The 24,474-nt window shown below is 48.6% G+C and overlaps 2 protein-coding genes across 7 annotated transcripts in view; one reads left to right on the forward strand and one right to left on the reverse strand.

The window, feature by feature from the left end:
- GSN (gelsolin) overlaps nucleotides 1-11,624 on the forward strand; it is a 53,803-nt gene extending 42,179 nt beyond the window's left edge. For 5 of the 6 annotated variants that reach the window (XM_045469945.1, XM_045469946.1, XM_045469943.1 and 2 more), the window contains 8 exons: nucleotides 1,705-1,838; nucleotides 4,885-4,975; nucleotides 6,233-6,403; nucleotides 7,024-7,198; nucleotides 8,270-8,394; nucleotides 8,612-8,689; nucleotides 10,594-10,654; nucleotides 11,241-11,624. In XM_045469945.1, coding sequence (XP_045325901.1) covers nucleotides 1,705-1,838; nucleotides 4,885-4,975; nucleotides 6,233-6,403; nucleotides 7,024-7,198; nucleotides 8,270-8,394; nucleotides 8,612-8,689; nucleotides 10,594-10,654; nucleotides 11,241-11,410 — 1,005 coding nt within the window. In that variant the 3' untranslated portion in view covers nucleotides 11,411-11,624. Of the gene's footprint in view, nucleotides 1-1,704; nucleotides 1,839-4,884; nucleotides 4,976-6,232; nucleotides 6,404-7,023; nucleotides 7,224-8,269; nucleotides 8,395-8,611; nucleotides 8,690-9,746; nucleotides 9,759-10,593; nucleotides 10,655-11,240 lie in introns of those variants that run through there. The other variant, XM_045469947.1, reaches the window with a different exon arrangement.
- Nucleotides 11,625-16,271: 4,647 nt separating this feature from the next.
- Nucleotides 16,272-24,474, reverse strand: part of STOM (stomatin) — a 32,480-nt gene continuing 24,277 nt past the window's right edge. Inside the window, exon 7 of the mRNA XM_045469948.1 lies at nucleotides 16,272-18,345. Coding sequence (XP_045325904.1) covers nucleotides 18,151-18,345 — 195 coding nt within the window. The 3' untranslated portion in view covers nucleotides 16,272-18,150. The remainder of the gene's footprint in view (nucleotides 18,346-24,474) is intronic.

The raw sequence follows: 24,474 nt of genomic DNA on the forward strand, positions 1-24,474 counted from the left end.
CGTGGGGGAGGGCGTCCAGGCCCCTTCCGTGCTCCCTCCTGGGCACTTCTAGCTCGTGTGTTGCCTCCTCCTCTCCTGAGGACGTTTCTCTGTGAGGTTTGGACCCTGGTTTTGGTGGATGGGATTCTTTTACCTTGGTTCATTTTCATAGCCAACATACCCTAAGCACCTGCCGTTTGCCCGGGCCCGTACCATGTGTCTCGTACCTTACCCTGCCAGCGAGGAGTGCCTGGTCTAAGCACAGCCATAGCTAATTGTGGAAGATTGGAAGCCAGCACACAGATTATGGGAACAGAGGAAGGACAAGGGGGGCAGGGTGGTTGCAGAGAAGGGGACCCTTCGGTTGGGCCTCAGAGGATAAGTAGAAGTTTGCTGCCAGAGGAGAAGAATGGTGGGTATTCCAGGCAGGAAACTGCCCCCAAGAGCCAGGGGCTTGACTGCTTTCTCGAGGAGGGGCCTTGAATGCCAGGTCCAAGGCTGTGGACTTGATCCTGTAACCAGTGGGTGCTAGTGAGGGTTTTTTCTTTTTTTTGCTTCGAAAGCAGAAATGTGACAAGCTCAGTTCTGTGCTTTTGAAACTTGCTGTGAAAATGGATTCAAGGTGGGAAAAATGAGGGTTGAGACGCCATGAGGAGACTGTTGTAATAGTTTAGGTGAGAGAAGACAGACTTGACCCCAGGAAGGTCACAGTGAAAAGATGGAGAGGTGGGGGCTGGAGTCCTGAGATGTTTATGAAGTAGAGTTTGCTGCAGGCAACCGTTGTTCTGCATGATAGAAACAGCAGAAGTGTTCATTTTTACTTCTTACTTATTACGATAATAAGTCATTGGTATTATTATTACTTGTTCATTCATTCATTCCTCCAGTGGAGAAGGAAAGACACAGTGGACATGTTCAGGGTGGGCAGTATGGAAGCAGCTCCAGCAGCCCGGCTGTGTGACCTCAGATGAGTCACTTAACCTCTTTGAGCCTCACTTTCCTTGCCTGTAAAATGGGACTTAATCCCGCTCCTTCGCCTAGAATTTTCAAGGTCGGGAGGTTCTTCTTGGTCTTGGAGGGCTCAGTGTCTCTGCAACACCACCAGGTGGCGCTCCAGGGCCTCATGCCGGCTTGGAAAAACTGTCACTGGAGCTCTGCTAAGAGATCATTCGGAGGTCACCCAGGGATGGCCCTGCTTCTGGAGTGATCTGTAAAATCCAGATGACTCAATAATCATACAGTGAACGGTATTATTAGCAATGACAACGATAACAATTCTGATAATAAGAGTGGCTGCCGTCTGCACGGCTGTCACCCTGTGCCGGGCACTGTGCGAGATTTTCATGAGTAAACTCACCTGATCCTTGCGACACCTCCAGGTAGGCACTCGCAGTGTTACGCTCACTAAAAGCACATTCTGAATACCACCATGCAGCTACCGGTCCCTGTGCTGATCACTCTGGTTGGTGGGGGGGCTGGGGGAGAACTATGGGGTCACATGGGGCTATGGTATAGGGATCCAGGGCAAGAGACCTGGGGGTTTGAATCCTAGCGGGTCAGGGATTGGGGCAAATTATTTAACTTTCAGTCTGAGCCCAAGTGGAGCCACGTATAAAAAGCTCATCCCGTAGTGTAACCGTGACCTGTCACACCACGGTTTCCCCACTGGCCTGAGTTGGGGGGTGGGGATGCCACACCGTGTCTGAGCCCAGCCTTGCCTTGCAGATCTGGAGAATTGAAGGCTCCAACAAAGTGCCTGTGGACCCCGCCACGTACGGGCAGTTCTACGGCGGGGACAGCTACATCATTCTGTACAACTACCGTCATGGTGGCCGGCAGGGACAGATCATCTACAACTGGTGAGGCTGTGGGCCATTGCTATGGGCAGAGTGTGGGGGCAGTGGACTGGGCCCTGGGCACAGCATGGGGCTGAGAGGGCTGAGGCAAGCCTGGGCCTATGTGGGCCACGCTGTTAGGAGAGGCTCTTCTCTGTAGGGCAACACCACTTGTCTTATTTCTTGAAACAGCTTTTAAACTACTGTTCCAGAAATACTACATGTCCATTGTAGGAGATGCAGTGAATACAGAGAAACACACAGAAAATCTCTCCCACAATTCCACATTAAGTACTGTAATGTATTTTCTAATTAAAAATTATTTTAATTCCTTTAAAATGGGTAACACATTCACATAATTCAAAATCAAGACATGGGGCGCCTGGGTGGCGCAGTCGGTTGAGCGTCCGACTTCAGCCAGGTCACGATCTCGCGGTCCGTGGGTTCGAGCCCCGCATCGGGCTCTGGGCTGATGGCTCAGAGCCTGGAGCCTGTTTCCGATTCTGTGTCTCCCTCTCTCTCTGCCCCTCCCCCGTTCATGCTCTGTCTCTCTCTGTCCCAAAAATAAATAAAAACGTTGAGAAAAAAAAAAAATTAAAAAAAAAAAAAATCAAGACAGAATAACGAGGTATCTATTGAGAAATCTTGTTCCCACCCCCCCTTCACCCCGTTCTCCAACCTCTGCCCCTCCTTGAGTAACTGTTTCCATTAGTTTCTTATATATTCTTCCAGTAATTGTTCATGCAAATATGACTGTATTCTTAGTTTCCTCCCTTCCTTACTCAAAGGATAGCATACTGTGTATGTGGTCCTGCACTTTGCTTTTTTTGTTTAATACTTCCTGGGGATCAATCTATGTCAGCACATAGAATGCTTCCTTGCCTTTTTTTTTTTCTACAGCTGCATAATATTCCACTGTGTGGCTACACTGTAGCCTGTTTAACAAATTCCCTGCTAATGCACACTTGGATTGCTTCCGGTCTTTTGCTATTCCCAGTATTGCTGTGATTAGTGACCTTAAACAAACATCATTTTAAATGTGTAGGGAGGGGCGCCTGGGTGGCTCAGTCAGTTGGGCGTCCGACCTCAGCTCAGGTCATGATCTCACGGCTTGTGAGTTCAAGCCCCGCATCGGGCTCTGTGCTGATGGCTCAGAGGCTGGAGCCTGCTTCGGATTCTGTGACTCGCTTTCTCGGCCCCTCCCCCACCTGTGCATGCCCTCTCTCTCTCTCTCTCTCTCTCTGTCTCTGTCTCTGTCTTTCTCTCTCTCTCTCTCAAAAATAAACATTAAAAAAACAAATAAATATGTAGAGAAATGTCTGTAGGGTAGGCTCCCAGAAGTGGGATTGCTGGATCAAAGAGTAAATGTGCTCGTCATTGTGATACGTGGTGCCCATTTTCCCTAGATGGGCTTTGTAGCATTTTGCGTTCCTAACAGCAACGAGCAAGACAGCCTCACTGATGGACTATATTCTCAAACTTTTGGGTGTTTATCTCCCTTATCGTTTACAAAATGGTAGCTCAGTAGATTTAAAAAAATTTTTTTTTAAGTTTTTTTTAAAAAATGTTTATTTTTTGGGAGAGAGAGCGTGAGCAGTGCAGGGACAGAAAGAGAGGGGGACAGAGGATCCGAAGCAGTGAGCCTGATGTGGGGCTCAAACCCACAAACCATGAGATAGTGACATGAGCCAAAGCTGGACACTCAATCGACTGAGCCACCCAGGTGCCCCATCAGTATATTTTTAACTTGTATTTCTCTTACTGTACTTACTGATTGTTGGATTTCTTCCTCTTTAAGCTTTTTGTTTTGAAATAATTTTGGGTTTCCCAAAATGTTGCAAATATGGTACAGACAGTTCCATGAACCTATTACACATCTCCCTCGATTACCTAGCCATAGCACAATGATCCAAACCAGGAAATTAACATTGGTACAATTCTATTTACCAATCTGTAGACCTTATTTTGATTTCACCAGTTACCCCACCAATGTCCGTTTTCTGGTCTAGGATCTAACTCAGGATCCCACCTGGCACTTAGCCATCGTGACTTGTTAGTGGCATTTAATCACCATGTCTTAATCTGTGACAGCCCCTCAGTCTTCACTTTTCTTTCTGCTTAACCTTAACTGCTTTGGGAGTGTGCCGGTCAGTTGTTTTGCAGAATACCTCTCAATTCAACAACTTCAGACTTTTAAAAGCAGCTTAAAGGAGGGGCGCCTGGGTGGCTCAGTCGAGTAAGTGGTCTGACTCTTGATTTCGGCTCAGGTCATGATCTCAGGGTCGTGAGATTGAGCCCCGAGTTGGGCTCTGTGCGTGGAGTCTGTTTAAGATGCTCTCTCTCTTTCTCTCCCTGCATCTCTCCCCCTCAATCACATGTGCACTCTCTCTCTAAAAACAAAACAAGGCAGCTTAAAGAAAAATTTTTTTTGACTAGGTAACACTTACACATGGTACAGAATTCAGAAGGCATTTTTTGAAAATGATAGCTGCATCACACATTGATTTATCATATTTTGCTTGCTTATACAGATAACACATGTCAGATGTAGGAAATTGGGACAGTATAGGAAGAGATGGGTCAGAAAACCAAAGCCGCCTTCCCCAATCTCCCCTCTCAGGACAATCACCATGGGCCTTTTGGAGGACGTCTGCACAGACCTCTCTGTGCAGATTCACATGAGGCTAAGTCCCGATGTCTTTTCCTGCAAATGGGCTCGTGTTGCACTCTGACCTGCCTCTCCCCCCATGAGAATTGTCCCGGCCGCCTTTCTACATCTTGGCCTCTCAGAGCACCTTCTCTTGTGGTTGCCCAGCCGGGGATGAACCAGCCGGTCCCCATGGGGCACATTTAGGATCAGGAAGACCGTTGCCTTTGCTCAGGTCTCAGAAGAAGGCAAAGTGTGGCACGTTGGTTTGGTTCCTGGCCCTGGTTGCTCGTGAGAAAATCCCTTTCCCTCTCAGTTTCATTACCTGTAATGTGGAGATTTGTGGGTTTCTCAGGCCCAGGGCAAAGGAGACACTCTGGGTTCTGTGCAAACCTCGGTGCTGAGTATCACTTCCTCTTCCAGGCAGGGCGCCCAGTCCACGCAGGATGAGGTCGCCGCATCTGCCATCCTGACCGCCCAGCTGGATGAGGAGCTAGGAGGGACCCCTGTCCAGGTGAGGCCAGCCCAGTGTCCCACTGGGCCACACCCTGCATCTGTCCATCTGGTCACTCCTCTCTCTGTCCATCCTCCCATCCCGCAAACATTTACGTGGGGCTCCCCGTGTGCCCGACAGCATCCGCAGCCGTGAACACGCAGGTCCCGCCCCTCTGCGGATGCAGTTTATGGTCTTGGGGGGAGAAAGATGCTCGGCAGACATTCAGGCGAATGCGACATGGAGACAGTGGCAGTAGAGGCAGTGTGGCAGCACAGTCGGAGGGGGGATGTGGAGCCGGCCTGCTTGGGCTTGAATCCTGTCTCACCTCTGGGCGACCGTGGACAGGTTGCTCAGCCTCTCTATGCCTGTGTATTCTCTGAGTATCCTCTCTCTGCCACAGGATTGCCGTGTGTACGAAGAGTTCATGTTAGTAAAGCATTTAGAGCCATGCCTGGCCCATAATAGCCCCCTTACACGTATATGTTAAGTGTAAGAACATAGAGATCCCAGGCAGGATCTAACTGGATTAGACAAGGACCTCCTTCGGAAGATACTTTTCTGTTGGGACCTGACGGACGAGAAAGATTTGGGCAGGCACATTTCAGGCAGAGGGAAGGATATATGCAAAGGCCCTGAGGTGGGAGGGAGCATTGAGTGTTAGAACAAAGGACGGAGTGCCATGATAGAAATCTGGAGAGGTGCTCGGAGGGGCCAGACCACCGGAAGCCATAGTGAGGAATTTGACCTTAACCCTGGAAACAAAGGGATATTGCTACATAATAAATGTGATATGAAGGGATTTATGGGTTTAAAAGGTTGCTCTGGCTATGCAAGAGGGGTCTCTCCATATCTAGAAGGCTCTATTCTCATCACTCTGCCGTCTTTCCTGCCCTGGACTGACGTCACCATTCTGGAAGAGTGTCCACGAACAACTCATGTGCTTCCATTTAAGGGAACATTTGCAAACATGGGTTCTCTTGGTTCTTGGACTAGAGTCAGGGTCAGCAAGGCAGGTCCTCATGGGAGGGGAGAGCAGCTGAGGCAGTGCCCGGGGGACCTGCGGCCATGGGGCCGTCTCCAGCTTTCCTGGAGCTCCCGTTTCTCTGCCCAGACCCTGTGTGCTGCAGGGCCATGCCTTATCCCACAGGAGACACCAGCGTGATGGCCTTGTCTGGGGGAGGGGCCCAGGCCAGGGTGGCTGGGGTAGGGGTTGAACACAGAAGCACTGTCGCCCCCACTCTCCTTTCTTGACTTGCTCTCATATCTCACTGCCAGAGTCGCGTGGTCCAAGGCAAGGAGCCCGCCCATCTCATGAGCCTGTTTGGCGGAAAGCCCATGATCATCTACAAGGGCGGCACCTCCCGTGAGGGTGGGCAGACGGCCCCTGCCAGTACCCGCCTCTTCCAGGTCCGGGCCAGCAGCTCTGGAGCCACAAGAGCCGTTGAGGTAATGCCCTGGCCCTGGACCTCCGGAAGGTTTCGCCTACTTGAAACCCCCCGGACTCGATGGGCAGATCTCCGGGCACAAGACTGGGTGGGGTGGGGGCAGGAGTTAAGAGGCATCTTATTGCACCTTCCTTGCCCTGGGAAGCAGAATTGTATGTCTTAGACTTCCTCTTGTTTCAAGGATGCCCGGAGCCCCTTGCATACCTGCCATAATGGGAAGCTCACTACCTAACAGCCCATTCTTCACCATCTGGACACTTCCTGATTGTATTCCAGACGGCTCCTATCCCTTTTATGATGGAGGTGCAGACCTGAAGGTGCAGGATGGTCTGAACAGCCTAGAGGAGAATGGGGCTATCTCACCTCCTTTGTGCTGGGCACTCAACTTCTGTTAATGTAGCCCAGAATTCTCGAATTACCTTGACGAGCCACAGTGCATTAGTGAATCATGGGAGTGAATCAACTAAGCCCCTCCTTGTCCAGTGTGCCCTCAGTTGTGATGGGTATATTCTTCCAAGTGTCCACCTAAGAGCTGGTCCTGCTGCAGGGTCTCCTGGGAAGTAAGGAGGGGACTGAGGATTTTTTGTCTGGTTTCTGATTAATCGGACTCTGCCTTCCCAGATAATTCCTAAAGCTGGTGCACTGAACTCCAATGATGCCTTTGTCCTGAAAACCCCCTCGGCCGCCTACCTGTGGGTGGGGGCAGGAGCCAGCGACGCAGAGAAGACAGGAGCCCAGGAGCTGCTCAGGGTACTTCGGGCCCAACCTGTGCAGGTGGCAGAAGGCAGCGAGCCAGGTAGGAGCTGAGGGCATCGGGGCCTGTTGCTTGCTGAGGACTGTGGCTGTTAGATCTCCCTCCCTTCTTTCTGCTTGGGGGGGCTCCTTACTCCTGCCTTTCTCCGTACCTGTCCCCTTTTGTGTGTTCAACAAAAGCAGGTTGGCTTAAAGTGAGGGCTATGGTCAGTGAGAGGGAGGCCCTCCAGGAGTTAAGAGAAAGCAGAGCTCAGTCTGGGCTGGGGCATTCGGGGAAGGCTGCTGGAGTAGGTGGTCACTCGCGAGGAGGCCTTGAAAAACAGGCAGAGTAACAGCCTCATGGGGACAGAGTCTCTCCTAACCTTTAGAATTTCTGTGGACAGAAATGCCAAAGCCTGCTCTGTTTTTCAGAATACAGGTAGGAACATCTTTATGCCAGCCCTCACTCAGTCTTTCTGCTATGCCTTTGAGTCTATGCCTTCCCGCCTGATGCTTAGTAGAAATGGGGAAGAGTAGCTGTGCTTTCCGAGATGATGGACATATTCATACCCGCCATGTCCAATTTGGTGGCCACTAGTCACATGTGGCTAATGAGCACTTGAAATACGAATGCTGGGAATTAATGAGACCGAGGAACTGAATGCTTAATTGTTTTTCATTTTAGTGAACTTAAATAGCCACATATGGACAAAGCAGGTGTAGTGGAAAGAATAGGGGGATTAGAGTCAGATAAGATTTGTATCCTGCCTTTACTCCTTGTTAGCTGTGTGATGTTGGGTGAGTTGCTTAACCTCTCTGAGCCGCAGTTACCTTGTTTGTGGAGTGGGAATAATTATCCCCATCCTGCAGTGCTGTCGTCATTCCTGGCTGTGTGTCGTGCCAAGTCTGCCCTCTCTGGGCCCCTGTTTCATCACCTTGAAATTCCCTCAGGCCCCTTCCCTGTTGCCCCCACCCCTGCCCCCCCTCCCCCCGCCGTCCCCTCCGGGATTTGAAGGCAGAGGGTGGATTGAGAGCAGTCAGCCGTACTAGGGCAGGGTTTGTCGTGGGGTCTGATGAGACGGGCTGGCAGGAGGCGGTATCTGTTGGCAACTGGCGCGGCCTCCCCCCCTCACAGACAGCTTCTGGGAGGCGCTGGGCGGGAAGGCGGCCTACCGCACGTCCCCGCGACTGAAGGACAAGAAGATGGACGCCCACCCTCCTCGCCTCTTTGCCTGCTCCAACAAGATCGGCCGTTTTGTGGTGAGCCCCGGTGGAGGTCTGTGCCTCTGCTTACCCACTGGGAGGCGGGCTTGCAAGGCATGTGCCGTGTGGCGTCAGCAGCAGGGCAGGGAGAAGCCCTTGACGCAGGGCAGGGAGGAAGGATCCCCTGCCGGCTGGAGCACAGTGAGGCCGCCCAGGGGAAGGAAGACCTCTGGATCACCGGTGTGCTTTCGTTAACCCTTCCGTTCCTTCCCAGATCGAAGAGGTTCCTGGCGAGCTTATGCAGGAGGACCTGGCCACAGATGACGTCATGCTCCTGGACACCTGGGACCAGGTGGGTGGAGGACAGAAGGCGTAGGCTGTTTGGGATGAGGGAGGTGCTAGACTGCAGCTCTTAGATCAGTTGCCAGAAGGGCTTAAAAGAGCCAGATGTTGCTGGAAAGGTCCCTGAGGTGTTGCGAGGCACTTTCCCTTTCTGGGCCTCCATTTCCCCATCTGCAAAATGGGAGTGATGGGACCTGCCTTGCCTAATTCTACGAGGTGAGGTGTAGATAAGATCACCTTGCACACTGTGAAGCACCATATAGATGCAAATCGGATGGCCAGCATTCTCTCCCGGGCCTTAGGGCAGTGTGAACTCCTCCCTTAAATCTATTGGTAGAGAAACTTGAACTTAGCATATCATATGCGGGTATAAACAGTCTACAGAGGGTCACCTGGGCATTTCGAAGGGCATCTCCTTCTGTTTTAGAGGGCTCTGAGCTCTCTCTGCTTCACCTCCTGGGGAAGGCTGTTGTGTAGGACTGGTAGGAATGGTGGTGCCATTCCTTCAGTCGACCAGTATTAACTGAGCACCTGCTTTGTGCCAGACACTGCTCTAGATGCTAGGAACAGAGCAGTAAATAAAGTAGACATTCCCCTGCCCTCAGAGGGCTTCACATTCTCTCGGGGGATGGCAGTCGATAACCCTTCCTGTCAGAGTTATCAAAATTACAGATGGCAGCCACAAAGACATAAGGCTCCCCTCTGTCTCTTCTTCTTGGGATGCCCGGTTGGAAGATCAATACCAGAATGTTTGTAGCTTGAGCCATCCAGCTGCTGTCGTCGATTGCTCCTCTGGCCACCTAATCTATTCGTTCATCCGTTTCTTCATTCACTCAGCCCACATTTAGTACACACCAGTGTCTTCCAGGAAAAAATGCTGGAATCCTACGATGAGCAAAGTAGACACAGTACCTGCCGTGAAGGGGCTTCTAGTTTAGCAGGGAACACGTTTGTAAATAAGTAAGAGAAAGACTGGTATTTTATTATCTAATATCATCTTATCAATGACAGGGGCTCTTTAAAATATTTAAAAAAAATTTTTTTTAACATTTATTCATTTTCAAGAGAGGGACAGAGTGCAAGCAGGGGAGGGGCAGAGAGAAAGGGAGACATAGAATCGGAAGCAGCCTCCAGGCCCTGAGCTGTCAGCACAGAGCCTGATGTGGGACTCAAACCCATGAACCATGAGATCGTGACCTGAGCTGAAGACGCTTAACCGGCTGAGCCACCCAGCGCTCCTTTAAGATATCTTAGATACACCTAAAAATTATCGTATTACACAACTTGTATTAAGGCTCACAACGGTGGTAGTGATGGTAAGTTGCTTTTATTCCAAGCCTTAGACCCGTGCGGCCCAGAGCAGACTCAGTGCCTGTTTGGTGTGAGCATATGTTTGGCTGCTCATTGGTTGAGCAAACAAATGCCAGAGAGGCATAATTCATGAACTTCTGGAGAAGGATCTCAAACTCATTGGTTAAGCAATGTTAGCAAGTGAGGGGGCTGGGGTAGGGGGACACGGCGTGGTGGGTCCTGAGGCAAACTGGAAATGCTGGTCTAAATCAGTGGTGGGGGTGGGGGCAGGGGTGCTGCCACTCAGCCTCATCCACGTGAGCGTGAAGGCCCGTGGTCGCCAGATCCTCCAAGTTTTCAAGAGAACGCAGAATTCTAGATTTTAACGCAAGCTGGTAACTAAACTTGGCTACACGGGCATTATAGACCAAGCTGTGGTGGTGGGTGGGCCAAGAAAGTGTGTGTGAAGGTCACCAGTTTGCAAGCTCTGTTCCAAGTCCTTCCAGTCCTGGTCTGTGGGCCGTGTCCGGTCCCGGCTGGGCCCCAGGAGCGTCCCCATTCTTCTCCAGCGGTGCGTGTGGGCAGCGCCCTCACGTACACTTTTCGTTTCACGCCTCACTCCAGGTCTTTGTCTGGGTCGGAAAGGATTCTCAAGAAGAGGAAAAGACAGAAGCCCTGAGCTCTGGTGAGGACCACGTGTGCCTGTGGGGCTCTTTCCTGCGGTGCAGTGGGAACAGCTTCCCGCATGGGTCTGGGAGTTCGTGACAGCGGGGTGGCACTTCCTCATCCGTGGTCAGCCCCTTGGGAGCCCTGCCTGGGGCACTGGAAGAGCAGATCAGCTCCTACAGAAAGCTTCAGGTCATGCCAGGGACAGGCTACTTTAAGTTTGCCCAAGGACCCGACTTGTCAGGGTTTGGATGGCGGAAAGCAGATCTCTGGTAGCTGACCAGATCTGACTTGGGAGGCAGAACCCTCAAGCTGGTTTTTTAATATCTTCCAATAGGGGAGAGCAAGAGAGCAAAGTGATATAAACTTTGTGAAGCAGGGAGTTAAACCATGACCCCGGGCCCTTCCTGCGTTCCTGGGCAGGGTGGTCGGGGAGCCGTGTGCGGTCATTGCTAAGGGATGCTAGCGTCTAGTGCAGGGACTGGCCATCAGAGACACTAGGACCAAAAGCCATTGTAGGCAGCTTCTGCCCTGAACCACCTCTCTCTGGTGAAGGACGCACGAAGCATTCCTGGGGTTTTCTTTTCCTGCATGTGTGTCTGCAGCTAAGCGGTATATTGAGACGGACCCGGCTAATCGCGACAGGAGGACCCCCATCACCATCGTGAAGCAAGGCTTTGAACCTCCTTCCTTCGTGGGCTGGTTCCTCGGCTGGGATGACAGCTACTGGTCTGTGGATCCCTTGGACAGGGCCATGGCTGAGCTGGCTGCCTGAGGACAGGCAGGCCCCACCCCTGTCACTGGTCAGTGCCTTTTTATAACAGTCCATCCTTCAGAGACCTTACAGAGAGCAGGGCCACTCTGGTGTGTGTGTGTTTTTTTACAGTAGCCAAAAACAGCCATGCAGAAATTCAGGGTCCTTGCACAATTGTCTCAAGTACCTGTCCTTTTGGAAATTGAATCCAATAAAAGCTTTTTGAAGTGTGTTAGCCTGTCGTGGCTCAATATGTCTCGGTAATTATTCTGGGAATTCCCAGGGAGGGGCCTGGCATGCGCCTGTGAGCCGGTGGCTAAGCTTCCTTCACTCTGTGTGAATCCTGGACCTCCGAGAAGCAGGTGCCAGGATGAGGTGGGATGCACCCAGGTGGCCCCAGGGGAACTGCCTGTGTGAAAGGAAATCGGGAGGGAGCCGGGGAACTGAGGGAGCCGCTGGACTGAGGTGCACGTCTGACCCCAAGTGAAGGAGAAGAGGGAGAAGGTTGGGCGGAAGCCGTCCCAGATGGCTGTGCCGTCCAGGAAAGTTTGGCAAAGCTTTCAGGGAATGCTTGAGCCAAAGTAAAAAAAATAAAAAATGAAAATAAAAAACCTCTTTTTTAATGGTATGTGGTATGGTCCCATTTTTCTTATTTTGTTATTTTTTAAATTATATGTATATATTTTAATTTACATCCAAGTTAGCATATAGTGCAACAATGATTTCAGGTGTAGATTCCTTAGTGCCCCTTAACCCATTTAGCCCATCCCCCCCTCCCACAACCCCTCCAGTAACCCTCGGTTTGTTCTCCATATTTATGAGTCACATAATATATATGTCCCCCTCCCTGTTTTTGTATTATTTTTGTTTCTCTTCCCTTATGTTCATCTGTTCTGTGTCTTAAAGTCCTCATAGGAGCAAAGTCATATGATATTTGTCTTTCTTTGACTAATTTCGCTGGGCATAACACCCTCCAGTTCCATCCACGTAGTTGCAAATGGCAAGATTTCATTCTTTTTGATTGCCGAGTAATACTCCATTGTATATATGTCACATCCTCTTTATCCATTCATCCATCGATGGACATTTGGGCTCTTTCCATACTTTGGCTATTGTTGATAGTGCTGCTATAAACATGGGGGTGCATGTGTCCCTTTGAAAGAGCACACCAGTATCCCTTGGATAAATGCCTAGTAGTGCAATTGCTGGGTCGTAGGGTAGTTCTATTTTTAATTTTTTGAGGAACCTCCATAGTGTTTTCCAGAGTGGCTGCACCAGTTTGCATTCCCACCAGCAGTGCAGAAGAGATCCTCTTTCTCCGCATCCTCGCCAGCATCTGTTGTTGCCTGAATTGTTCATGTTAGCCATTCTGACAGGTGTGAGGTGGTATCTCATTGTGGTTTTGATTTGTATTTCCCTGATGATGAGTGATGTGGAGCATTTTTTCATGTGTCAGTTGGCCATCTGGATGTCTTCTTTGGAGAAGTGTCTATTCATGTCTTTTGCCCATTTCTTCACTGGATTATTTGGCTTCTGGGTGTTGAGTTTGATAAGTTCTTTATAGATTTTGGATACTAATCCTTTATCTGATACATCATTTGCAGATATCTTCTCCCATTCTGTCGGTCGCCTTTTAGTTTTGCCGATTGTTTCTTTTGCTGTGCAGAAGCTTTTTATCTTGACGAGGTCCCAATAGTTCCTTTTTGCTTTGGTTTCCCTTGCCTCCAGAGACGTGTTGAGTAAGAAGTTGCTGTGGCCAAGGTCACAGAGGTTTTTGCCTGCTTTCTCCTTGAGGATTTTGATGGCTTCCTGTCTTACATTGAGGTCTTTCATCCATTTTGAGTTTATTTTGGGGTATGGTGTAAGAAAGTGGTCCAGGTTCATTCTTCTGCATGTTGCTGTTGAGTTTTCCCAGCACCACTTGCTGAAGAGACTGTCTTTATTCCATTGGATATTCTTTCCTGCTTTGTCAAAGATTAGTTGGCCATCCATTTGGGGGTCCATTTCTGGGTTCGCTATTCTGTTCCATTGATCTGAGTGTCTGTGTTTGTGCGAGTACCATACTGTCTTAATGATTACAGCTTTGTAACACAGCTTGAAGTCTGGGATTGTGATGCCTCCAGCTTTGGTTTTCTTTTTTAAGATTTCTTTGGCTATTTGGGGTCTTTTCTGGTTCCATACAAATTTTAGGACTGTTTGTTCTAGCTCTGTGAAGAATGCTGGTGTTACTTTGATAGGGATTGCGTTGAATACATAGATTGCTTTGGGTAGTATTGACATTTTAACAATATTTGTTCTTCCTCTCCAGGAGCATGGAATCTTTTTCCATTTCTTTGTGTCTTCTTCAGTTTCTTTCATAAACTTTCTATAGTTTTCAGTGTATGGGTTTTTCACCTCTTTGGTTAGATTTATTCCTAGGTATTTTCTGGTTTTTGGTGTATTTTTTATCATGGCAAATGATACATAATAATCATTTTGACTATTTCTAAGCGGCATGCAGTGTCATTACATACATTTACAGTGTTGTGGAGTCAGCACCATTTATTTATTTTGAGAGAGAGAGAGTGCCAGCAGGGGAGGGGCAGAGAGACAAAGAGGGAGAGAACCCCAAGCAGGCTCAGCGCTGTCAGCGCAGAGCCCAATGGGAGCTCGAACTCACGAACCGTGAGATCATGACCTGAGCCGAAAGCAAGAGCCAGACGCCTAACCGACTGAGCCACCCGGGGCCCCTTTGCTCCTTGTAACCTTTATTTGACTTTCTGTCTCTATGGATTTGCCTTTTCTCATACAGTATTTGTCCTCTGTGTCGGGCTTATTTCACTTAGCATAATGTTTTCTCAAGATTCATACATGTTATAGCAAATATCAAAATTTCCTTTTTGTGGCCGAATAATACTCCATTGTGCATATACACATTTTGCTTAACCATTCATCCAGCGGCGGGGACTCAGGTCATTTCCACCTTTTGGCTATTGTGAACCAGACTGCTGTGAACACTGGGGCGCAAACAGCTCTTTGATTCAAAGAGTTTTTGAGCCACAGTCCAATCAGCCAGTGAAGGCGCTGTGTGCCTCCCAGGGGCAGGTACAGCGTGTCTTGTCTCCCCACTGCATTCAGTCGTCGGGAGGTGTGGCTTTGGTGCACCTGTGGGGACCAGCACTCAAAGCCAGCAGCTGGGGCCCTTAGTCATTTATATTCCCCTGCAGTAGAAGTCTGGGCAAGGCGCGTCCTCACAGCTGCCATACCCTGTAACCAATCTGCCTACACCTCCCTGGCTTCCCCTGTATTCCGTTGAGTCATTCTGCTGCCCCGAACTCTTTGCAGAAATCTGCTCCTGCAGTTACCGTCACGAGAGGTGCCCCGAATGCTCCCAAAGTTGTGGGAGAGGGACTTCCTCTGTGCCCCGCTTTGTGCCCCCGGGACCCTGAATCTCTGTTCATATTCAGGGTGTCACAAAGTCCCTCTTAGCCTTTCCCATGATCTTCTCCTAAACCTTTTCTCCATGGATGTTCCAACCGGAGCAAGGAACTGCTGCGGGACAGACCCCCTTTTCTCCCCTCTCATCTTCTGGTCTTTTCTCATGTTGCCCCTGCTTTTGTTCTGCTCCACCTCCCCCAACCCAATCTCCAACCGTAAGAGACTCCCGTGCATAGGACTGTAGACCAGAAGCCAGTGGGAAGGTGTAGATGCTGGGAAGGGTGTGCATGTGTGTTTACACTGCTATTTCCAAAGCTGCTGATCACTCGGATTGCCCAGGGAGCTTTTTATGCCCCAGGGGCCCTACGTCTAGAGATTGTGATTCATTGCAGAGATGATGAGGGGAGAGGAGAAGGAATTTTCCAGGTGAGACATGGGGGCCGGAGGGGCAGGGAGTCATCTCAGAGTGTGCAGCAAATACAGAGCGGGTCGTGGGGGAGCAGGTGGGGAGTGCTAGGCCTCACATTGTGAGAGGTAGGCCGGGCCCACCTCAGCTGCCACGCTGAGAGATTTGGACGGGATCCTGTAACTCCCACCTCACTTACCCCAAAGGGTTACTTGGCAGTCAAAGCAATCACTCTGACAGATGCAAAGTCCTGGGACAAAAGCAGCATTTACAGCCTAGAGCTTCCAAGGGCCTTCCCTCAAGGCAGACGGAGTCCTGTCTGGACAAGCCAGCTCCCCTCCTGCAAACCTGTGGGAGGTCAAATTGCAGGGGACCTACCCCTGAATTCTTCATTTCTTCTACTGGCACGCAAGGTGGTTTATTAGCCAATTTCACTTTATTGGTGGCTGTGGCCTCCTAACTCTACAGTGCTCCGAAAAAAGGAAGTTGCCCGGGGCAAGAGTTGCTCGGACTTCATATTTTTCTTTTAAAGTTCAACCACGTAGTTTCTCCTAACAACTTTTTCCCCCCAAAACATGACCTTGGATTTTGTCGTCTACCATATAGAAGTTGTCGTGAGGCGCCATGACAGGCGACGAAAAGGCCGGTCTGGGCTTGGATCCTGTGTCTGACTTTGGGCTGGTCAATAGGTACCTGTTGTGTGCCTTGGGCCAGGCAGCCTGCAAGGCATTGGAGCTGTAACAGACCACGGGGTGACAGAAGTGAGTTCCTGTCCTGCTTGGATTCGGGCAAAGGGTGATTAAACTAGCAAAGGATTCAGGGTGTCCATGGATCTCGAACTCCCCAGGGAAAATATATGGGCAGGTGCTCCAGAAGGGGCCTAGGCAAGAAAGACGGCAGTTGGGCAACTTTAACCTCTCCGCATTTTTTGGCCCACATAAAGCACACCGAGAAGCCAATGCAGCCAGCCTGGGACCGGAGGATCACATGTGCCATTTCTGAAAAATGAAACCCACAGACACTAAATCCAGGCAGAAACAGACTCTCACCCAAAGAAAATGAGTAAAAGTGCACACTTTATTATGTACAGCATTGGAAAGGGAGGCCACGTGGAGAACACCCTTGCACCAGCGCTCATCCTAGACCCCTTTTATGCTTCCTCCCTCTCAAGCAATTTAATCCCAACCTATTGGGCTATGAATCCACAAGGCAGAGAGGCGAAGACTGGTATCTGGAAATAGGGACACTCAAAGGGGCAGAAAGCACGTTACTCTAAGCCTGAGAAGAGGTTTTCAGCCAGGTTATGGGGCTGTTTCCTGGTCCTCACTGGTCAAGGGTGAGTCACCGCACGAAAGAGAGAAAATCATTAGTTAAAAAATTATAAATAGAAGCGTAACTTGAGTTCCAAGTCAAAATGCTCCATAGACATGTAATAAACTCAGCTGCGAACATGGATGCACGGTTCAAGGTTTTCTAAAATAAGCTTGGAAATGGGCGATCGGGGAGGGGACATTCATAGTCTGGGACAGACAGAGGGATGCAGCTAAGGACCAATATGAAGGGTGGCTCTGGGTAAGGAAGCTGCCATTCCCAAGACCTCTCTAGGTAAACTCAGAGCCACGAGGAGGAAGTGGTTTAAGTGTCACCAGCCAGGTTGTCAGACCAACAGGAAGAATGCCAGGTTGCTCAGACTCACGGGCATTTGCAAAATTCACAGGCATTTGCAAAAGGCTTCCTACCATTGTGGAACAAGGAACTGGGTAGGAGGGGCTGCCCACTTCCTCTCTGGGCACTGACCACACGTGATAGAAAAGGAGGATTCAGCAAATTAAAAAAAAAAAAAAAACCTCCATCTATATATCTTAAGTCTGACAGTGTCTTCCCAAGCTCATTGGTTATTATGTGCCCAATGTATTGTGAATTCCTCATAATATTTAATGAATGGGCCTGGTAACCAAGATATTTCACAGTGTCCGATAGTTAATAGCATGCAGACAATAAAAGAGAATTGCTTTACCTATTTTTTTAAAAAAGGATTAGTCCTTAAGCCATTCAAATGGGTATACAAAGAATTGTGTATAGAACTTAGAGAACATTTTATTTAAAAATCAGAACTATTTAGAACCTGATGTATGAAAATAGGCAAAAGTGAGGAAAAAGCACTTTTGTGACAAGTATTTAGCTGGTTTGAAAGACCACAGAGGAATCACGGAGTCATAAAGAGGCTAAAAGAAGCTTAAAAGAAAGAGAGAACTATTCTTATTATTCTTAAAGGATCTTTGTGATAGTAGATTTAGAAGTCTTTCAAGGGTTAAGATCATCTTTTTCACCGACCTTGACCATTTCCTCCAGTGTTGACAGGTATAGGCACGAAAATGCCAACTCTCAAGTGAGGATTATTTTGAAACGTGGTCTGGGCTTAGAAAGTAAATGGATGGTAGGAACGTTTCCTTAAGATTCCCCGGAGGTAAGGCACATATGGCCCAGAGGAGCTGGTTGTAGCCCAAGGTCACTGCTTTCTGCAAAGCAATTGTCCAGCCAGGGTGTCCTGTTTTCTTGCCTTTGGTCTGGCTGCAGAATGACCCAGGGAAAGTCAAAAGAAGGGGGATTTAGCCTATTACCTAATGATCTAAACGCATGAACTTTAAATATTTTAAAAGAGTTAAGAAATGATCGAAATGATCTTACAGATCACCAATTGCCAACCCCCTCCCCACACCCCTTCTCTTTCTCAGTATTTACAAGCTAACAATCCTCATCTGTATCTGTGGCTAGGATCACTACACATTCTAAGCACCTCGCAGTCAACGTACGGAAATGGAAAGGAAGGAGGAATAGTCAAGGTCCCGCCCTACTCTCTCCTTACAGGTTAAAGGCTGATTTGGTCCCCACTCTACCCTGGCAGGGAAGGGCGCGTCTCTGCGTTGGCCTCTGTGGCTCACTTCTTTGCCCCCACGATGCCTTGCAGCATGTCTATGGGCAGGGGGAAGACGATCGTGGAGTTTTTCTCAGCAGCAATGGTGGTCAGTGTCTGGAGGTACCGCAGCTGAAGGGCCGCGGGAGACTCAGTGATGACCATGGAGGCTTCTTTCAGAGCCCTGGATGCGTTCATTTCTCCCTCGGCTGCAATGACCTATGGAATAGGAGGAGGGAGTGGTCAGACTGGAGAAAATACAGGTGTCAAGGGGCAGTCTTCAAACCAGGGTGTGCACACAAAGCCTTCTCCAGGAATGCGCCAGAATAGTTTTAAGGAAATCCATTTCTGGTTACCCCATTTCCATATGTCCTTTTTCCTATGTCTGATTTGCCTGACTATGTGCCTGAGATCGAGACATCGTCTTTTACTGTGGCTTTTCTTGCATGCTTCAGGGGACCGAACAGAGGGGCAACTCAAAATAGGGGCTGAGAAAGTGACTAGTGAATGGACACAAATCCTTTTGCAAGTCACATAAATTTCCAGTTATTTATTTATTTATTTATTTATTGAGAGAGAGAGAGAGAGAGAGAGAGAGAGAGAGAGAATCTTAAGCAGGCTCTACACCCAGCCCAGTGCCCAACACGGGGCTTGATCTCAACACTGTGAGATCATGACCTGAGCCAAAATCAAGAATCAGACGCTCAACCGACTGAGCCACCCAGGCGTTCAATTTCCAGTTGTTTGATTTTAAAGAAAGGACAGAGGACCTTATGGAACTGAAAGCTGATGACCATTAAACATATTTTTAAATGAAAGATCACTGTATGATTTTTAACACGTAATTCAGAAACAGTATGAAGGACTGCATGGCATGACTTTAAACACAACTTTCATTTCCACCTACTTATTTATGTAAACAAAAGTTCTCAGTCCTTAGAGGTACAAAAATGGAAAGTTAACACTAGAACTGATGTTTAATCTTGTCTCATTCTGGCAATACGTGACAGCCAGCTGCAAACACAGGAATTCTTTATCTTGTTAAGATAAGCATTTCTAGTGAAAGAAAAAAATTATTTGGGAGAAGTTCTGAAACATTTAAATGCCTTATTTGTAGTCACAGGAAATGTTTAAAATATTAATTTTAACTTCAGTACTAGGGATGCCTGGGTGGCTCAGTCAGTTAAGCGTCCGACTCTTGATTTCGGCTCAGGTCATGATCTCACGGTTGGTGGGCTTGAGCCCCCTCAAGGGCTTTGTGATGACGGCAAGGGGCCTGCTGGGGATTCTCTCTCTCCCTCTCTACCCCTCCCCTGAACGTGCTCACTCTCTCTCTCTCTCAAAATAAATAAACTTAAAAAAAAACCCACTTCAATACTAAATGTGTTGCGGTAGGAGTAATAAAGTAATTCATGACAAAATATATTGTATTAGGAAAAGAATCCATGAGGAGGCAGAGTGGAAATACAAGTTCAAGGAGAAAAGAAAAGGGACAATGAAACATGCCTATTGAAAGAGCTTATTTACGTATTTTAAACAGATGGTGGAATCATTATGTTGTTTGAATTTCACTGGATACATTGAAATGAGTGATGTGAAGTTTTAATTAATTAATTAATTTTTTTAAAGTTTATTTATTTTTTTAGTAATCTCTGTACCCAACCTGGGGCTCAAACTCATGACCCCAAGATCAGGAGTTGCGTGTTCCTCCAACCGGGCCAGCCAGGTGCCCCAGTCGGTTAAGCATCTGACTCTTGATTTCAGCTCAGGTCACGATCTCACAATTCGTGAGTTTGAGCCCCACGTTGGGCTCCTTGCTGACAGCGCAGAGCCTGCTTGGGATTCTCTCTCTCTCTCTCTCTCTCTCTCTCTCTCTCTCTCTCCACCTCTCTCTCTGCTCCTCCCCTGCTCACTCTCTCTCTCAAAAATAAACATTTAAAATAAAATAAAATAAAATGTCAGTATTTAAAACATGTCAGATAAATTCAAATGAAAATGTTCACATGTCTACTTAAAATGTGTGATGGGACATCTAGTTTGTCTAAATTCCTCTTGAGGTTACATGGGCATAAAAGTGTGATCACTGGGGTCGGCGGTGGGGGGGGGGGGGAAGCAGGGGCTTTGGAGTGGGACAGGCTTGTACTCAAATTCCAAACCTAACCCTCACCAGCTGAGTGTCCTCAGAGAGGTTATTTAACATTCTGAGCTCTGGTTTCTTACTCTTAAAACGGGATAGTACCTGCCTTTTAGGGCCATTGTGAGGAAGACAGAAAGGTACATTAAGTGTGAAATGTATAAACGGAGGCTATCGTATAGGAAAGGCATGTGGGAAGTCAAGACCTGGTTTTTGAATCCAACTGTGCCTTAATGTGTAAAGGATTCAGAAGCCAATCAAGGCGGTGAGTTACTCTCACTCCATAATCCTAGAAGAGGGCGTGAAGATACCATGCTCACTAAGCTTAACGGCGCAGTTCCAACTGGGCTGTTTTCACAGGGATCTCAAAATATTCATGGTTCATAATACTCCCATGAATATCCGAGTTGAACACGATAGTCTCACGACCAGTGGAGTTTCATTCACTTCTAGAGTAAACGCTGGGAGCCGCCTAGGGGTCAAGCCCGGTGCAGTAGCTAGGGAAGAGAGTGGACCCCCTTGCCTCCTTCGGCTCCCGGTCAAGCAGGGGAGATAGACATGGGAACGGATCACTTCATTCCAGTGTGAGAAATGTAGACAGACAGGTACAAGGCACAGGGCCAGCACTCAGCAAAGCAGGCTTTGCAGAACACGAGCTGATGAGATTATGGAAGCTGAATAGGACAGGATGAAAGCTTTGTCGTTTGGCCACAGATGAAGAAGAATACTTCAGGCAGCACACACGTCAAGGTACCACGGTTTTAAAAAGCTGGTATATTCCAGAAAAATCTAAGTGGCTGAACGCAGTGTGAGGCAGAGGAGAGGCTGGGGTGTTTCGTCTGCAGTCCGGAGGCAGAGGGAAGCTGCTGAACAGTTTTGAGCAAGGAACCTCATCAGATCCAGTTGGAGAAAACACACGGACAGACGTCAGAGGATGGATGAGAAGAGGAGACACCGAGAGCTGCTAACAGGACGGCCTCGGAGTGACTGGTGCGACTGGCTGGTAATGGGGATGTGGGGTGGGAGGGGGAAACGGGCCGGGGGCGGTGCTTTTCAGGAGAGTCAGCAGTTCGGAGGCTGGCTGGGTACGGGGAGGAAGAGGAACAGAGGCTGAGCTGTGGGTTTCTAGGTTTCGGTTGCCTGGGGGGTGCCATTAGGTGAGACGGGTGATACAGGATATGGTGTCACCGAGAGAAGGCACTCAGTTTAGAGGATAAAAACCTTAGTTTGTCAAGATACCCAGAATGTCCTACCTGGGTCTGTGAGAGGGGGCACTCCAGGTGCCCTCAAAAAGATGCACCTAACCGTGTGCTCCAAGGCAAACCCTGTACGTACGGAATGCAAAACAAGCTCCTGCCCGAGAACGGCAGGCTCTGGCTTTTTCCGCGTCATCTCAGAGGTCCAATTAGGCACTTTGTTTTTGGTCTGGCGATGGACCGGCTGCAGAGATATCTAATCTCCCACTACTGTCAATATACGAGCTCTTGGCCGAGAAGCCAGACCCACCAGACTAGGCACACGGGCTGTTAACAGGAAAGCTGGTCTGAGGACGCTGCCCAAGATGTGAAGGCAGTAACCACTGGTTCGGTCTGAACACAGGCCACGTAGATGCCATGAATCGGCCCTCAGAAGGCAAAGCAAGATGCCTGTGGCGGTGTGGGGCTTCTGCCAATGCCCAGCAACCCCATGTTGATCCCCACTTCCATGTTTACAGACCGTCCCTTGACAACCAGCCATTTTCAGGTATGTGGGGTTGGTACTGTTGTCTCCTTCTGTAGCCCAGGCGGGCTGGCCCGCGAAGGGCAGAGAAAGGGGATCTGCATCCCTATACTCCACCTTCTCAATGAATAGAGGATGAGACCCAGGAATGTGCGCCCGAAAGCACGTGGCAGGCATTTTTCTGAGAGTTATGAGCGAGGAAATCAGGATGGACGCAAGTGTAAAAGGTGTCACATTTCAAGTCATTAAGAGCTGGTCTAAAACATTGAAAAAGAGGTCCGACTAACACACGGTCAAGCTTGTGGGAGAATCTTTTGTGCCTGGCTCCTTTCTCTCAAACCACGTTTGCCAGCACTTTCATGTTCGTTCTCTTCGGGGCATGGTGTTCCTTCGTGTGAACAAAGCACACTTTATGCATTCAACCACAAGGGACATGTGGACAGTTTCCAGGTTGAGGTAATACAAAGTGCTGCTGTGAACATTCTAGTACACGCCTTGTGTGTTTTGGTAAACACACAAGTGCATTTCTGTTGGATACACACTGCCAGACAGTCTTCCAAAATGGTGGTACCAAATCTGTGGCCTCACTAACAAAACAGGAGTATGAGTTCTTCCCTCGTCCACACTTGGCTCTTTTCTTTTTAGCCATCCTGGTAGATGTCTAGTGTGGCATCTGCTTGTGATTTGAATTTGCATTTCCCTGATGGCTATGTAACGGAAGTTCCTTCAGAGAGGAATTTCTCTCTGAAGGCTCTTAATCTATAGGTTCTCTTACCCTTTTCTTTCACAATTTATTTGTTGAAGAAATGGACTCCCTACTTTCCATGAGAACCTAACTGTACCATTTGGAATATATAAGCCTTATGGTTGTTGCAGGGTTACTGTGTTTTACAGAAAGGATAGACTCCTTGTGATTCGATGTGTTCGCCCTCATCTTAAAGACAGACACTGCCCAGGTCCACGAGACTGTTCCAGACGATCCCTACAGTCTCATCCAGGTGGAGCACAGTCATTCAGAATCCTAACCGGCTTCCTTCATCTCTTCCCATTGTTATAAGGACTTCTCTTTCCTAACTGGTGAAAGCACTTGCCCAAGGGGCTTAGTCCGTCGTGGAAAGCCCAGAGGAGCCAGAGGGGAATTCTGATTTCCACTGCCACTAATCGACTGTGTGACCTTGAGGAAAATCACGTGAATTTTCTGGGCTCAATCTTTTCATCTGAATAGTGGGAGGGCAAATAAGTTTCATTTTTAGGGCCAAGGCCAAGCAGTTGAGGACTGTTACCTGAAGGGCAACAGAAGGGTTCTGAGGTCAAGCCTAAGCTCAGCGGAAAACAGTGCTGTTCTTGCTTCCCGGCAGGGGAACAGGAGGGTGCAGGGGCAGCCTCTGGGCCAGGTTACCTGTCAGCTTCAGAAGATAATCTCTAAGGACGCTTCAGGCCCTGACATCCTAAGTAGTCTCTTCAGTATGGCTTGGAATGGGGCTGTTGGTTAATGACGTAATCTAGATAAAAGCGACTCCTGTTTTTTAAAATACCAGTTCGATTATAGTAGGGCGTATTTAATGTTACCAGAAATACCACTGAGTCTTCTCAATGTGATGGCAGTACTGGAGGTCCCACAGAATTACCAGGTTGCCCTCATGAGCATCAATTATCACATTAAGAAAAGCTAACAATTCTGGTTAGTAGAAAATTCTGGGTATAGTGTCAAATGAGCTGCTGTTCTATTTGATGCTGGCTAAGAAATTATAGTCCCCAATGTGTGGCTTAAAGGGCATCCTACTAGAATGGCAGGGCTCTGTGCTTAGTCAATTATCACCAGCTACTACTATTTGCTTTCTTTAAAAAAAATTTTTTTTAATGTTTATTTATATTTGAGGCGGGGGGAGGGGCAGAGAGAGAGGGAGCCACAGAATCCAAAGCAGACTCCAGGCTCTGAGCTGTCAGCACAGGGCCCCACGTGGGGCTCAAACTCATGAACTGTAAGATCGTGACCTGAGCTGAAGTTGGACGGTTAACCGACTGAGCCACCCAGGTGCCCTTATTACTATTTCCTAACAACAACAATGGGTTGGTCTGCCCCTTGTGTCTTGGGAGATCTGTCAAGTCCACAGCAACCCCTCCGATGAAGACTGGCCCTCTTCCTTCACCCATTCACAGGCAAAGGGCTGTGGAACTTAATATCTGAGTTTGCCCTCTTTTTTAAAAAAGTGTTCTTAATGTTTACTTATTTTTGAGAGAGAGAGAGAGCGCCAGGAGGGCAGAGAGAGAAAGAGACAGAGTCCGAAGTAGTAGGCTCTGAGCCATCAGCACAGAGCCTGACGTGGGGCTCGAACCCACAAACCGTGAGATCATGACCTGAGCTGAAGTCAGACGCTTAACTGACTGAGCCACCCAGGCGCCCCCTGAATTTGCCCTTTCGACCAAACTTTGGCCAAAGAGAATCTCTCCGCTATGAATCTGGAATCAAGGCGGATCTGTCCCCTTTAGTGTTC

The sequence above is a fragment of the Leopardus geoffroyi genome, chromosome D4 (genome assembly GCF_018350155.1).
Source record: "Leopardus geoffroyi isolate Oge1 chromosome D4, O.geoffroyi_Oge1_pat1.0, whole genome shotgun sequence".
NCBI classification, from domain to species: Eukaryota; Metazoa; Chordata; class Mammalia; order Carnivora; family Felidae; genus Leopardus; species Leopardus geoffroyi.